Source organism: Vespa crabro, chromosome 13 (assembly GCF_910589235.1).
Source record: "Vespa crabro chromosome 13, iyVesCrab1.2, whole genome shotgun sequence".
Classification (NCBI taxonomy): Eukaryota; Metazoa; Arthropoda; class Insecta; order Hymenoptera; family Vespidae; genus Vespa; species Vespa crabro.
The window spans coordinates 2765312-2782288 of NC_060967.1; the positions used below are offsets into that span (position 1 = coordinate 2765312).

Consider the following 16977-nt stretch of genomic DNA (forward strand, 5'->3'; position numbering starts at 1 on the left):
GTTTCTTTGTTCACAGAGAAACATATTTTCGTTTGTCACTTCACCCTAATTAAAACGAGTTAAAATAAAAAATTAAGATATTATATATATATGTATATATATATACATATACAAGAGTCGGTGATTATGGAAGTGGTCTAAATCATTCGAGATATTAAAAAAAAATATTTTTTAACACATTATTTTAAAAATTTGAAAATTACATAAAAGAGAATTAATTTTTTTTTGATTTCAAAAATGAATATACTTACTTGTTTTGCTTGCCTCATTACAGAAAAAAAATTTTTTAATAATTCAAACTGAAATGTCAAAAAAATCTCAAAACGAAAAATATGTATATGACTTAGATTACTTTTCAAATCACCAACTAATATATATATCAATTATATATATAATATATAATCGATAATAATAATTCAACAGATTATACATTATTGTTAATCTGCAAAAATTGCATTTAAGTGATGTAACTACGTTGCTTATTTTACATCACGAGTATATGGTGTTTTACATTTACACATGCAGTACTCTATTACAACACATGTTCATTTTCGTTGCAGTTACAAACTTCAATACGATCTTCTACTATCTTTTTTCGTCTTTCTTTGTATCTAATTGAAATCTACCGTCCATTATATTTCTTTTGGCACGTCGACACATTGACGTTTATAAATTTGTTTTTTTTTTCTTTTTATTTTTTTTTTTTATATTTTTATTTTTTTATGAAATAATTATCTCCTTATTCGCAATATTGTTAATATATAGTAATATTCTAGAGAATGCAAATATTTTTTTGTAAAGAAAGCTATCAATGATTCGGTATTATGTACAATGTACATATATATATATATAATATATACTATGCAAATTCGATTTCTCCATAAACACGATTATATTATATAATTATTTATCTAAGATTTCTTTTTTGTTCTAATATATAGATTCTATTAGATATTATCGTACAAAAAACAGCAGTGCTTTTCGAGACACACGATGCAATTGAAATATGAAGTACAGCCGATTCAGGAAGAAATATTTCAAAATCGATGTTTGTGAAAATATTTAAGAGCCTTATATTTGACGCTTATAGTCCTATAGTTAAATCCATTTTCTTTTTTTTTTTCGATATGCAATAGTAATTTCTGCAAAAACAAAAAAATCAATACTAAAAGAAATATGGAAAATCGAATTTTTCTTTATATTCATTAATTTCTCTTACTACAAATATAGACACGATCATCAATAATAATTATAGGACTAAAAACTATCGTTATCATCATTATTCATAGTGTTTTTCTCTTACCTAGCAATTCTTATCGTGCTGCAAGTAGTAATTTGCCTCTAACTCTGTATAATATCGTCTTAATTATCGGACATGATAATTAATTATATTTGCATTTAACACGATTGAAAAATCAATTGGATATCATATAGCGTATATTTTACAGAAACATTTCTCTCTATAAGTGGATGATAAAAACGAATGATTAGGATCAAAATTTTTCTCATAAAAACGAACCAAGTATTGTATGTCAATTTAATCCTTTTTTAAAAGTATACTCGAAGATGTCAACGAGAGAAATGGCTATAAAAAATATTATTTATGAACGAACAATTAGGTCATTACGTGTACGTACGAATACCACTCGATTGATTAGAGCCTTAAAACTTTTTCGAAATTCTTGTCTGAAAAGTTTGTCCTTGAACGATTTTATAGTCATACTTACCGATTGAAATAGTAAAAAGATCTCTCTATAATACTATATCTCGAGAGTACGAAGTTATACTCGAATATAGATCATAATTGAATAGTTCGACGAAATGAAGAAAAGATTAACGTCGAACACTATGATGAAAAATCCGAGAATGTTGGAGATGCACTATAGATACGTCCAATATGTTCCTCGTTCGAACGATCGTTCAATTTTGTAGAGACATCTATCCTTTTAGAGATGCTGTTAATCGGTGTAGTTACCTAAATGAAAGGAAATTGTGAACACATTTAAAGAATCATTTATGACTTTTTCTTAATATCAGAGTAAATAATAGATAGGTTGTTTTGAACCTGTTCAAGGTCATAGTCCTCATCAGAACTTGGCACATCTGGTAACTCTGATAATTCACTAACGATCGAGAGTTTCTCTGTTGTTCTTGCGATTTCTTCATCGACATACACCTCCACCTCAGTCTCATGCACCTTCAGATGATGCTCTGGACAAAGAGGGAGGTGTATGAGAGCGACCTAGCTAACTGATGTTTCTTCGACTGACGGGCTTGCCAGTGCTTGACTTTCACCTAATTACAAATTGAATAAGTTCAATAAAAAATTCTCCAATTGTTAGGATTTATTAATAAGAATATTTTTTTAATTTACCATTTACATGCTTTTGCTCACTTCGAGATGCTCGTGATGGGGGAGGGCTGCTACGTGATCCTGAGGTCATGCTCTGCATCGTTTGACTTCTCGCACCCGAAAATTGCATTATGAATGTTGGCCTGTTAATACAATGAACACCTCCTGGCTGTATTAACATTTATATTTAATAATTAATTTAATAATTAATAAAATATATTTCAATTTTATTTCTATGTACTCTTATGCGTATCTTATTATTGTAAATAAATTATTTTTAACCATTTATATTAATTATGACTTGATTTTTTAGGATTATTTTTTACTCACGTTAGGACCAGGTCGTACATTCTTGTAAGGTTGAAATAATACAAGATAGACCTTTGGTGTGAATAGACAACCAAGAGCAACAGACGCTGAGATGTTGATACACATACACATGCTTGCTATTTGGACCTACGGAATAAACTTTTCTAAGTCTCCCTGCAAATGATTTTCATTGAATTTTGCTAGATACCTTGTAGTCATTCTTTGAACCAAAATAAATCGGTACAAAGGCAAGCCAGACTATACAGGTCGAGTACATGGTAAAACCAATGTACTTAGCTTCATTGAAGTTCTCTGGTATTTTTCTTGTTTTAAATGCGTATAGAGTACACATCAGTATGAGGAACATATTATATACAAGAGACATCATCAAGGAGAACGTTGAGACACGACATGTCAATACAGCTGATAGTGGATACGGATGGATCTCTGTGGTGTCAGGTGGTTCGATAATCAGCCAAACGATGGCACCGATCAGTTGGACTGCAGTGATCCCTATAAAAACGGGAGTTACGTAATTCAGGATCAAGCTCGAACGGCACGAACGGCCAACGTGTGACTACCCTATTAATTTGATTTGATTTGATTTTATAACGATGGAAGATCTGTCGATAAAATATACCTTCGTTAAAAATTTATTTATTTGCCCGAGCAATTACAGATCATCAAGCGTAACTTTCTAACTTTTATTTAATTTTATTTCATTTGATTTTGTTTTTAATTTATAATACAATTTTATTCACAGATCAATCATTAACTCAGATAGCACGTACTCACCGATAGCAATAACAACTTGACTTTTTGGCGACGTGTATGAAGGTCTTTTGATACTTTTCGTACCTTGATTAAATATACGTGAAATACGATTAGTTTTGGTGAGTATAGCACTGTAACAAATACTCAAGCAAAGGCCTAGACCAATACGAAGATAGGTGCAATTCCATGTTGTTGGTTTGCTCAATATAACGAAGCTCATCCCATAACAAGATAGAATCCCAACGAGTAAAACGTAACACAATTCTCGACCAGAAGCCATGATCACTGGGGTACGATTGAATCTAAAAAAAAAAAAAGTATTATAAGTAAGTTAAAACCTGATTACATTTGCGATCATGATTATACTTTAATTGACGGCTTCTCTTTCAAGTATTTGTTAAGAGTAGAGAAGGTGTAATTACTAGGAAGATTCGATCGATTCCTAATTACTATCCAGTACACTATGTTTAAATAATATTGCTATATTTTATTATTTTTCTTTTTTTTTTTTTTTAATCCCATACCATCAATTAATTTCCTGAATTGAATCAATTGGATCTCAGTACACGTTGACTTTTTTATCTCATCGTTTTTGTAACGAAAAAAAAAAGAAGAAGAAAACCTTTTATATTTTTTTAACACGAATCTATTATTATATTCAATTAAACAAAACTATTTTGTACGAAGTATCACGTGACTTACCGAATGAATACAAACGTTGTGAAAAGTGTACTGAGAATGCCAATGGAAGCGAAAACTAGTGGTACCAATGCCCACGGACTAGTCCATGATATAACTTCAGCTGTTAGTTTGATGCAACTTGTTTTTGTTTCGTCAGGAGCGTATCCAGGTCCACAACTGCTGCAAGTGTCGTTGAACACGTAAGCATCTTCTCGGCAAGCTACACATCTCCAACAACATGCCTCCTGTAGATAGAAAAATCAGAGATTAATTTAATTAATTTTTTCTATTTATTAATATAGGTATATCAGATCTATTTAAAAGTTTAATGGCTTACTATAAAAAATCTCTTTAATACCTTATATTAATTTTTAATATTAATAAAAATTTTTAAAGCTAAAAATTAATTCCTTTTTATTAGATCTAATATCTTCTTTTATTTGTAGATATTAAGACTATCTAATTGAATCATTGTTCTTTGTTTATAGATATATTTGCAAATATTATCTGCTTTTTAAATAATAGAAAAAGAAAATAACAATAATTTTATAAATAGTATAAAAATATTATAAAATATACTATAAATATTTATTACAAATAATACTGTACATCATTATTGTATATAAATACAATAGTATACAAACTATTATTATATCCTTTTACAATATAGCATAATTTTAATTAATATGTTAATAATTTTAATTAATATTTTAATTAATATGTTAAAATTTTTTTCAATATCGACAGACCCCTTTCCATTTTCAAAGATAACTATCATATATTAGATTCGTTATTAACAGGAGATAATTTTATGATAACATTGATCAATCGAAAATTTAATTAACAGTACTAAAGTAATCATGAGGAAACAAGTGATATCCACAGGTGGTAACGATCGCACAAAGTGCTTCTGTTTTCTTTTCTTTTTTTTTTTAAATACCTTCACATTAGAAACACCACGATGACGAAAACTACGAGGTTAATTAGTAACGTGCTATTGAGGAAGAGAGAGAAAGAGAGAGAGAAAAAAGAGACTACTTCAAAATAACGACTCGTTTGCATTCCTTCTAGGCTTCGTACTTTTTCCAGAGTTTACGTGCTCAAGCATCATATCACCATTTTTAAACGAGTCTAAAGCCACAAGTTTAAAGATACGAAAAACACTTGATTTTTTTTATCTTTCTCTCTTATTATCTCTCTCTCTCTCTCTCTTTTTCCTTTGTTTATGTTTCCAATCGATCATTTCTTACCTGGAAATTTCTGACGTGACCTAAAGGACAATTATCACTGCAGGAACTTCTTGGTATATGAAGTTCACCAGCTCCTGTTGCCCATCTGGTCATATTGATATCAAAAGCCAATCTAAAAATTGAAAAAAAAAAAAAATAAATTACGATCAGTTTATTCTCCAAAATCAATTATTAAAAATCTCGCAAAAAGAAAACAAATTTACTCTTCTTTCCAAGTGCCAATCAGAGTATAATCAAAACGATTTTCTTCGTTACGTTGATATTGATAAATATTATAAAACCCGTAGGCATCGCCATTGATATTGAATTTAATTTCTGTACCTTGACGACCTGAAAAAAAGAATATATATCTCTTGTCAGTATAATATATGTAAACAATTCTTTTTATTAAAATAATCAATTCCAATATTCAATTGAAAAAAAAAAAAATTAGAAACTCTTTGTGTTGATTCTTACCAATGAAGGTAACGTTTCGAATATATTGTAGAAGTTGTTGGCCATCCGGTGCAGGTTTCAAAGTTTCGCAAACATAATGCATTCCAGTAAATTCATTTTCGCATTCTTCCTCTATCACGTTGTGAACTCCATGAGCCATTGCATATACAGCATCGACTATATGAATAATAACAATAATAACAATAATAACAATAATAACAATAATAACAATAACAATAACAATAATAATAATAATAATAATAATAATAATAATAATAATAATGATGATGATGATAACAATAATAACAATAATAATAATAATAATAATAATAATAATAATAATAATAATAATAATAATAATAATAATAATAAAATATAATTATATGTATTCAATCGATATATTTTTCTTAAATGTGACATAAAGAGGAAAGTTTCTCATCTGTAATATCTTAAAACGAACAAAAAAAAAAAAGAAAAAAGAAGGACCTTCATTTGATGGAAAAGAAAAAGAAAAAGAACCTAATAAAAAATCAGGTCAGGATTTTTAGCGAGTAATAGTCTAAAGTCTCAAGAATTCGTTGGGTTAAGGGCTCTGCTCCAGGCTATTTTAAAAGAGACAAAGGAGGCACAATTGTCTGATGGAAAAAGAAAAAAAGAAAAGAAAAAGTAGAACGATGTGTTAGCTTTGTTTCAAGATAATTATCTCTTTCATTTACAAAATAGTAATTACCTACTTATTATATACATTATATATTATTATATATTATATCTATATTATATATATATATATATATATATATATATATATATATCTATTGTTTCACATGATATTCCATTAGCAATTTTTTACAAATTAATGAAATTATTTTACCAACGAAAGGTACCAGTCCTTCTTGCTCGTAATCCTTAAGTTCTTCAGTACCAGTACATCTCGTCATTTCGATCGATGCATTTTGGCTGAAAGTGCATTTATGATGTTGCGACCAAAACTCACGGAACCATATATTCCTACAATTTACTATTTTTCCGGGTAATGATTCGTGTGGAATATTATTCTCACTTTGTCCTTGACATTCATTAGCCATTCTTGGTCGAAGATTAAGATAGTATTCGTCAAAACCTTTAAAAGATATAATAAACGTAACAATGAAATATATATCTCTTTAATAATAATGATGATAATAATAGTAATAATAGTAATAATAGTAATAATAATAATAATAATAATAATAATAATAATAATAATAATAATAATAATAATAATAATAATAATAATAAAAACAGATAAAAGAACATCAGACCTCCAAAAAAAAATTGTATACAATTTGAATTGGTCAATTGTAGTATAAACATCACTTAGACACTGTCTAGTAAGATTGAACGATAAGATTACCTTTAAGGGCAGTCCTATATGGTAGTATAGTGATAGCACCCTCCGCAGCAAATTCTTGATCTCTCACCGGATAAACTTTAGCACCCCAGGAGTCACTACCAACCCACATGAAGTGACCCGTACGATTGGCTCTCACCGTAGCTTGAAGAAGTTTTCTGAAATATAACAAACAAGAAGGATGATATCGTCGATAAGATAAGCTTCAATTTCGTCAATTTTTTCGTTACAATTCATCCTTTTTCTTCTTTTTTTTTTTATTTATTTACTTATTTTTTTTCTAAAAAGTTAGATTAATTCAAGAAAACTGGGTACACAAAGATACTCATGAGTCAATTTATCAGGAAAGATATAGCAGAATATATTCAGGAAGCTAAAGAGAGGGAGAGATAAAGGGAGAGAGAGAGAGAGAGAGAGAGAGAGAGAGAGAGAGAGAGAGAGAGAGAGAGAGAGAGAGAGAGAGAGAGAGAGAGAGAGAGAGAGAGAGAGAGAGAGAGAGAGAGAGAGAGAGGAGAGAGTTAACAGTCATTAATGTTAGGAAGCTTTGGAAAACGTTTCCATGGAAACTCTAAGCTTATTCTCAACATACATATGTAGATATGTGTACGTTGTATGGTCATCTATGATACTTTAGTCATTACGGTCTTAAGTTTAGTTTCTCGAATATGAACATAGTGATACCCACCTGTCAGCCCTTATCCTCCGACTAACTTAATATAATTGGTAGTATATCAATACTAATAAAATTATACCTTGATAATAGCTAAAGTAAGAAAATATGTTTATTCGCTTCAATTTTTAATCAAAATTGAATAATAAATTGATAAATTTCCAACAGATACTATTCTCGTCGAACGATTTATAAATATCTCATAGATATCGTTGTTATTTTCTTATTTATGGAAAAGGAGAAGACGGTGAATGAGAATAGAAACTAAAAGAAACCAAAATAAGATCTATCGGAGCAATACAAGTCGGATAAGAGGAACGAGTTTGAAACCTCTAAACTTATATTGTCGGACTTATCAAGCATGGTCCATCGAAATCGAATTCAAGAAGTAATGGCTTTTCTTCGACATATGTATGTATACGTCAGAAAACGAGATTGTGAAGAATTCTCTCAAAGATTTCCTTTTTGAGAATTGAGACGGAATAGAAGTATATGATAACTATCATCATTGATGGGTAATATTAACAAGAACATTGGAAAGAACTTGTGTTTTTTCCCGTTTTTTTTTTCTTCTATTAATTTAACATCCACGCAAATATCTATACTAGAGTAAATTCTATAGTTAAGTCATGTATATCTACGTTTCAAAACAAGTATAACGGTAGAGTTTCTAACAAGTTAGAATCGAATAATTCAATCACGCTGCTTTCACGTTCAATACGATTTGAAACTATCAAAATGAGGCTAGAGAGGGGGAGAGAGAGAGAGAGAGAGAGAGAGAGAGAGAGAAAGAGAGAGAGAGAACTAGAAGGATGAAGGGAGGAAGAGAGGGGGTGGGGCTAACAAATGAGATCAATTTCAACCACATATCGACGTTCTCGAGGAAACAAGAACGTGTTTCACGGTTTACTGATAATATTAAGTTAACAATCTGACACTTTGATTAATAAATCCAATAACTGTAAAACTTTTGAAGAATATAAATTAATAAAACTAGATTGAAAAAATATTTTAGATAATATATATATATATATCACTATATATATATATATATATATATATATATATATATATATATATATATGCGTGCGTATGTGCGCGTGTATGTATGTGTGTTTTTCTTTGCCAATGTATACCACTTTGCGAATACGTATTTTAACCTTGTGAGCGAGATGCGTGGGAGTACATGAGGATGCTTGCTAGCTAATTGGATCTCAACACAGTATGGAAGACAAATTGAGGTCCGTCGGTTTATTTATTTCGCTGGAATCGATCTTCTTCTTCTGACAGTCTTTCTCTCTCTCTCTTTTTTTCTCTCTCTCTTTCTTTCCCTCTCTCTCTCTTTCCCTATCTGCATCTATCAAATTTTTCTAAAAGACGTTTCATTGATTAATAAGTTCTAATAATTAATTTATCTATATGTATGTGTTCTCATTTATGTAAGTTTCATATATTAATATAAAAATATCTAGGAATGTCTGATAATATTCTAATATTTAATCGTTAACATTTACTACAATAAAATTATTTTATTTTATATTTATCCATCTAATAATATTCTAATATTCTATTATCAATATTGACCACGATGACTCTTATATACTATTTCTTTTTTTTTTTTAATTCACATTCAAATAAATAATATTTCCTTCTCTCTCTTTCTCTCTTTCCCTTCTTCTGTTATCACAGTAAAAAAAAAAAAGGAGACATACGTGTTTCTATAGGATAAAAGCACTAGTAGATACATTTAAAAAATACTAAATACGTTGTATTTTAGTCAATAGAGCTTTTTGCTAGATAATCCTTTGAACGAGAAGGAAAGCTAGTCTCGAAACACTTTCGAAAAAGGGGATGACGATACTAAGAAGACGGTATATCAGGACGTGTTTGGGCAATCGATTTGGAGGACGATATTGGGGTCACTGGATTACTATACGGGCAAAGGGGAATAAGTACCCTCTCTCTCTATCTCTCTCTAGCTATTGTTTTCTTCGGGACGAAGAACGAGAGATTCAAGTTAAGAGCGAAGAAAGGGCGTGTGTACACTCGAACATCGATCCTCTCCTTCTTTTTCCTTTACTGCTACAATATTATTACTGCTATTATTATTATTATCCTTTTGTTTGTTCTTTTAGTATATCTAAAAAAACAGATCACAGTTTGAACAGTGTTGACTCTTGAATGAGATTCCAAAGAAAACCTATAGTCGAAGTAATGTCAACTTTGAATAAAGAAACTTCTTTACAAATACATCTATCAAATCTTTCTAATAGAAAGAAAAGTAAGAAATTAATTTTATAAATTTATTCTATTAAACGATGAAACCTTAAGTAGATTAGAAATATTTCTGACAATCATATTTTTTATTTTAGAAATTGATTATACTATTAATTATACAGAAATATATATATATAAGGTAAGCTAAAAGTTTTTACATGATTTTACTAATTAATGACTCTTTTTCGAGAGTTTATTAGATTAAAAAATTATAAATTTAGAAATTTTTAGCTCCGTCCTATATATCTAAATACATATAATTAACATTGTAATTAATTGAATGTCTCTCGTTAGATTCTCTCGAAGTTCGAAAATATTTCAAAAATGAAACGAAAAAACTTGTTAAGAAAAAAAAAAGAAAAGAAAAAGAAAAAGAAAACAGAAACACTAACAAACAGAGAAAAACCCCGCCTTAATCGCTTAGGGAAACATTTCTTTTTGATTTTCTTTTGTTTTTATATCGCAGATGAAATTATTCGTAAAAGTTGAAGAACAAGGAAAAGGATGCGACCGATAGAGAGCACTCCGTCCTTTGTAATGCAAAGCTCTTGCATTTGTTCGAAAAAGAATATATATTGTACGCGTAAGCGAGAGCACGGCATGTATAAATAAAGAGAGATTTTTCCTAGAGAAAAAGAATAAAAAAAAAAAAAAAAAAAGGGAAAGAAGGAAGGAAGGGAAAGGAAGAAGCAACGAAAGGAAGACAGGGATAGATATAAAGAAGGTGACGGGTCGAAGATATCCGTGTCGATACGAAGCCTTTTGAGGGGTTGAAATTTAAAGTCGATAGGTGGAAAAAGAATGTTTTTTCCTGCAGCAGCCGGTTTGCTCCGATATTTGGATACTAGCCAAAAAAACGAGTTGGCGATGTGTGTTTTATGAAAACCGCTAACGCCACTATGGCGACCTACCTAAAAGTGGTTTTCCCTTGATAATATATATCCTAGATAAAGAAAGAGAGAAAATTCTTTGTTAATAATAACGAAAAATATTGGACGGATATATTGTACGTGTGAGCTAAAGGAAAGATAATCCAAAAGAAAGATAATAGCTGAAAGATAATATTCTCGAGCATTGACAAATGAGAACATTATTTAGGATTATTTTAACGGTAAGAACTAACGACCTATTTTTATCACATCTGTCAATCTGAGAGATACTTAACGAAGAAGAAGAAGAAGAAGAAGAAGAAGAAAAAAGAGAAAATACTTAAAGAAACAAAAAAGAAAGAAAAGAAAATAATTCTCGCGGAATAGATAATAATCGAGTGAGAAGGATACGTCGAAGAGCATCGCACGTATAACATCGTTTAAACGACGACGACGTTTAAAAATCGATACTACATATAGCGAACGTCATTTTTCACAGGCTGCATTCAGAGCGATCCATAATATAACATAAGCAACCAATGCCTAAGAAGATAAGCTGTGACACTTGTAAAGCTCTTTCCTTTTTATAACCACGAAATTCAATCCCGATTTTTTCTTCCTTCTCTCTCTCTTTCTCTCTTTCTTATTATTTTATATATATTTTTCTTCTTATCGTTAACACTTTATAATATCATTGAACTTTTCAAGTTCATGATATTCAAAATGAATTTCATTTTTCAAAGATAAAAAATTAGATCATAAAAGGTTATCGACGTTTCTTTTAAGATTTTGTTTAATATAAAAAAAATATTTATGACATATTTATAAATTATATCAGATTTTATTCTTCTCCCTTTTCTCTCTCTCTCTCTCTCTCTCTCTCTCTCTCTTTCTCTTTCTTCCTTTCTTCTTCTCTTTCGTCTTCTTTTTATTCACGTCTCGTTTGAAAACGATCAAAAATAGCCGAGAGGTTCATTTCAATGGCAGAGTTGTCAAACGAAGAGAGTTTTTACAGTAACATTTGCTTTGTGTTCCTACGTAAAAGGGAAGGGCATGTCAAGGGTGAAACAAAAAGTAATGATCCTATCCATAGGATATTGTCGTTAGAACGAACTTATATCGTTCATCATAAATCAATGATGGAATAACGGAGGTATACTTGATCGGTCATGGCAGAAATTAATTACTAGAGAAAACAATGTAGCAGAGAAAGATATATATATATATATATATATATATATATATACATATGTATATATATATATGTATATATATATATATATAGGATGATAGAGAAAGAAAGAAAACTTCTGATGTTAATCTATATCATCTAAAGTTTATCGACTTTTAATTTACACAAACCTATCTTTTTTCATACTACTAATTTTTTCCTCGTCATATAATAAAGAACAATTTTCTTTTTCGCTTATAAAAATATCAGCTGTTTTTATATATTCAACATTTTGATCAAGCCTATGAAAATATTTTGTATACTCATTTTTTTTTTTTAAATATGTGTTCAGAGTAAGCTGCATTTCTAAATAATTATTTTCCGAAAAGAAGCATCATTTTCAGAAAAGTATTATTTCACAAATAAAACTACTATACTATTATATTTTCCATTAAATATTTTTCTAACTAGATTGTTCTAACTTTTTGAAAAGAATAAAATCAATATTTAATAATATATTAAAAATAATTAATAATAATTTCTTACCTTATATTATCTTCATCAACGAACAATACGACTCCTCGAGCATTATGTTTCGTGCTTAGTCTTTCTACGATCCTATCAAAGTCTACGGTCTTCGAATTTCGTAATATCTTCTCGCTTACAGCAACGCAAATGTTATATTCCAAGGATAACGATATAAAACTGGCGATACCCTAAACAAAGATAATCGTTGTATTATTCTTTCTTTTTTCCTTTGTCTTCTTTTCTCTTTCCCTTCCTCCCCCTCCTATTCCCTTCAAAAAATAATTCTAATCGAATATTTTATTTTATTTTATTTTATTTTATTTTATTTCTTACTACACTTAACTCAAGCAATATCCAAACACAAGCTTCCGTCGTTTCTTTCAACATTGCATGTTCTCAAGCTCTTATTCAATCTACTGTAAAGGAGAATATGAAGGAACGTATTCGAAGAAATTCCAAGTGCATTTGTTTTTACTTTACGACAAAAGCAAGCATCATTTGAAATATCGAAGGAGAAAAGAAAACGGATATTGCTTTTATCGTTAAGCGATTTTCAACGTGTATCTTGTTGATATATGAAAACAATAAAAAATAAAAAGAACAAAAAAGAAATTTACGATTCAAAAATGTTACGACGTCAACATCAAAATAATGATACTAATGGTAATAAAAATATCGATTAGAAAATATTACTGACCCACTTTCATTTTTCTTTTTCTTTATATATATATATATATTCTAATTTTTAATCAGATATTTTTTATATTCAAAAATCCAAGTAAATCACAAGTAATCATCGAAGAAATTCAGTTTCGTTAAGTAATTAAAATGTTTTATTAATGCTCGTTATTTACAGGACCTCCATGTGACCTTTCCTCTTGTTTTGTTCTATCGTTCAGGAAACAAGCACTTTTTGTTCGCTTTTAGTCGATTTGGTTAAACGTTTTTGTTATATAAAGGATGAGATCATTAATTTAATATGTGTATATATATATAACTAAATAGATTACAATTATCCATGCTATATATGATAATATAAAATATGAAACAATATTTTAAAAAACATCTAATTAAAAATTTCCGCTAAATGAACCTCATTTTATATGTACACTTGTAAATAAAAAAACTTATCTTTTCTATATATACACACATATATATATTTATTTATTATCATTTAAAGTGCATAGAAGAAAAAACTGACTGACCTTTTCACCATAATCACCTTCGACGGCCACCGTAGAAACATATTTCCATCCTAAACGATGTATCACCTCGACCATGGCCTGCGCTTGAAAACTGTCTGGTGGTACAACTCTACTGAAATACTCGAAACGACTTTTGTCCGATAATTCAGTACTGGTTGATGCATAGCTCACTTGGGGTATCTGCAATATGCCATGAACAACGTTTACACATTGGTAAAGGTCAAAAGTTCTTATCCGTGTATTGTATTTTGTTCTAACATTTATCACGACAAACTGACGAGCAAATGTATACAGTAATTACTTTAAAATGATTTGAAAGAAATGATTAAAAGATTAAACTTGTACCTAACTAGGACATTTACGGTCTTTTGCTAATGTTTTGTAAACATCTATGTGTACAAGTATACCTATGTACGTGTATATGGTGTGTATGTGTGTGTATATATGTGTCTACTTCTCCAAGAACAGATTAGTCTTGAGGAACAGCGTAGACTGTTTAACTACGATGGCTTTACCAAATACGAAACCAAGAACAATTCACGTGATTCCTCATCGACCGAACCAATTAACAAGGTTGAAGGAAAATGCATTCGTTCGAATGGAGTAGCACTTTCTATGCTAATATCTCGAAAATATTCCAATCGATTACACACCCTCCTGGACAAATTTCATTCAGCCTAGCCAATTGAGAATTTAAAATATTTATTGATCCCAAAGAGGAAAAAGAGGAAATGAATGTTTTCTTTTGGGAAATGCGATAGCGTGATTCAAGAAAAATGACAAATTCCAAATCATTTTTATAATATATATTAAACTTAAACTTTTCAGAAAAATCTGATTTAATTTTTTATTTTTATTTATGTATCCTTTTTCTTTTTCCATAGGTATACTTAAGAAATCAAAATGTTTAATTAAAATTTATAACTTTCAAAATCAAAATTTCATTTTTTTTCAATATTGATTTTTAAAAATAAAAATAGATAAGCAATAGAAACAATTCTGTTTCTTTATTTCTTTTCTTTTTCTATCACTTTTATATAAACCTATAGTATATATAACATGCATTATATATATATATATATGTTTTTTCCTTTCTCATTCTCTTTATGTGTACGTTCTGTTACCAAATGTAAAATGTAAAATCTAAAGTTAAACTCTTCCTTGAACAAAAGATGATGAAATATACATGAGCTCGAAACATTAATAATATAGTTTCTTTCGCGTTAGTAACATTGAAGCTATCAAATGAAATTTACAAATCGAATATCTTTCTCCATCTTATCATTGTAATTGTTTTCTTATCGGAAAAGAAAAAAAAAGTTTGTGAATGTTGAAAGAAACGAATAAAAAACTTACAATCTTTCAATCAATTAGTTTTTTTCGAGACTTCCTAGGCTAATTTGATTTTCGTCTCTGTTAAATTACAACCCTAGGAAATTTTTTGCAATTTAAAAAGAAATAAGTTTAAATAGTTTCTAAGAAGAATTCCTAATTGATTTTGAAAATCGCTTAGGAACTTTTGATCAATCTTGTATAAATAAATAAATTGTTCGATCCAAAGCAAAAATCGAATAAACTGCAAAGCTAAATGAATAATCATTTAACTTTTCTGATTCTCTAGTCATATTACCAAATAAATCCTTTCAAAATGACTTCACTAATAGATCCTTTCAAGAAACTCCTACTTTGATAAGAACGATTATTCGCTGACCTGTATGATTCTCGTTGCATGAATTTCTCAAGCATTGTCCTTTTTTACTTCGTTTCTATTATACAACGTTCTTTATCGATCAAAGTTTTTATTTTTCCACAATTCACTATGTTTAACATTTGTCATTATTTATTCTAATAAGAACAAAAATTTTATTAAAACTTTAATCGAACGTATCCCATATTAATCGTTTCCAAATTGATTACTAATTTGATTGACAATGACTAATTAGAATTAAATGCTTCTCGATTTCGTCTGATGCAATTTGCTATCTATCTATTCTATTCGTATTCTTTTTTATGATCGTAAAAAAAAAAGATATTAAAAATAAAATTTGCCTTTTTATCACCATCTTCATAGTATACTGAAAAAACGTAAAACACTATTTCGCATTCAATTTTGAAGAAAAAACGATAAAAGAAATATTTCCATGCGGAAGCTACCCTGCTTCGTTTTCGTTTTGATATTTCCCTTTGATTTTGACTCGGTGAACGTGCAGTGAACAATAATACGTACGTTCTATATTCATATGTCTCTATCATTCTCTATGTATGCACACATAAGCGAATAAAAAAGAGAGAGATAGAGATCGGGGAGAAATAGATAGATAGATAGATCGATAGATAAATAGAGAGAGAGAGAGAGAGAGAGAGAGAGAGAGAGAGAGAGAGAGAGAGAGAGAGAGAGAGAGAGAGAAAGCACTTATGGTAAGAGGAAAATACGATGCCGAGTGCTTTGGCGCGCTAGTTCTCAAGATCCTCTATGCCGTCCATTTCTCAAGGAACTTCCTCGAGAGATGAGAGAACTTCCTCGAGAAGCACTGTGCTATTCGTTCCTAGAAACTTATATTGGCCAGCGTGAGTAGCCACGTAATCGTACGCGCGCGCGAAAGAGATAGATAGATAGATAGATAAAGAGAGAGAAAGCGAAAGAGAGAGAAAGAGAGAGGGAGAGAGAGAGATGATTCGTTTCAGCGAAAAATAAGATTTCACGAGTTATTCCACGTTACAATCAAATACCAAATCTTTCATTTCTTATTTATTTCATAATATTTTTATTTGAAATTAGAAAATCATAATTAATATCTTTTCACAATCTCTAAAATCTAATAATAATAACAAAATATTAAATTCTTTTAATGAGATCTAATCATATTATATAAAATAAGATATAAAAGTTTATTAGAAAAGAAGAAAGGATGTTTGGTAGGAATATATTTTAAAACATAAACTCTCTTAAAATAAAGAACAATTTCAAGAAGAGAAATAATATCGAATCAATATAATTAGAAGTTAATTTTCTTATTTTATTTTCGTTTCTAAAAATAAATGGATTCTGATTCGTGCAAAAAAGT

General features: G+C 29.4%; 1 protein-coding gene across 12 annotated transcripts in view; it reads right to left on the reverse strand.

The window, feature by feature from the left end:
- Positions 1-479: 479 nt before the first annotated feature.
- The window catches only part of LOC124428655 (metabotropic glutamate receptor 7-like), a 38335-nt gene continuing 21837 nt past the window's right edge, over positions 480-16977 (reverse strand). For 7 of the 12 annotated variants that reach the window (XM_046972950.1, XM_046972951.1, XM_046972952.1 and 4 more), the window contains 14 exons: positions 13913-14092; positions 12726-12895; positions 7196-7350; positions 6674-6922; positions 5824-5979; positions 5571-5697; positions 5368-5479; positions 4139-4362; positions 3458-3738; positions 2871-3175; positions 2684-2809; positions 2375-2522; positions 2066-2295; positions 480-1975 (listed from right to left, as the gene is read on the reverse strand). In XM_046972950.1, the coding sequence (XP_046828906.1) occupies positions 2243-2295; positions 2375-2522; positions 2684-2809; positions 2871-3175; positions 3458-3738; positions 4139-4362; positions 5368-5479; positions 5571-5697; positions 5824-5979; positions 6674-6922; positions 7196-7350; positions 12726-12895; positions 13913-14092 (2286 nt within the window). In that variant the 3' untranslated portion in view covers positions 480-1975; positions 2066-2242. The remainder of the gene's footprint in view (positions 1976-2065; positions 2296-2374; positions 2523-2683; positions 2810-2870; positions 3176-3457; positions 3739-4138; positions 4363-5367; positions 5480-5570; positions 5698-5823; positions 5980-6673; positions 6923-7195; positions 7351-12725; positions 12896-13912; positions 14093-16977) is intronic. The other 5 variants (XM_046972946.1, XM_046972953.1, XM_046972956.1 and 2 more) reach the window with 5 other exon arrangements.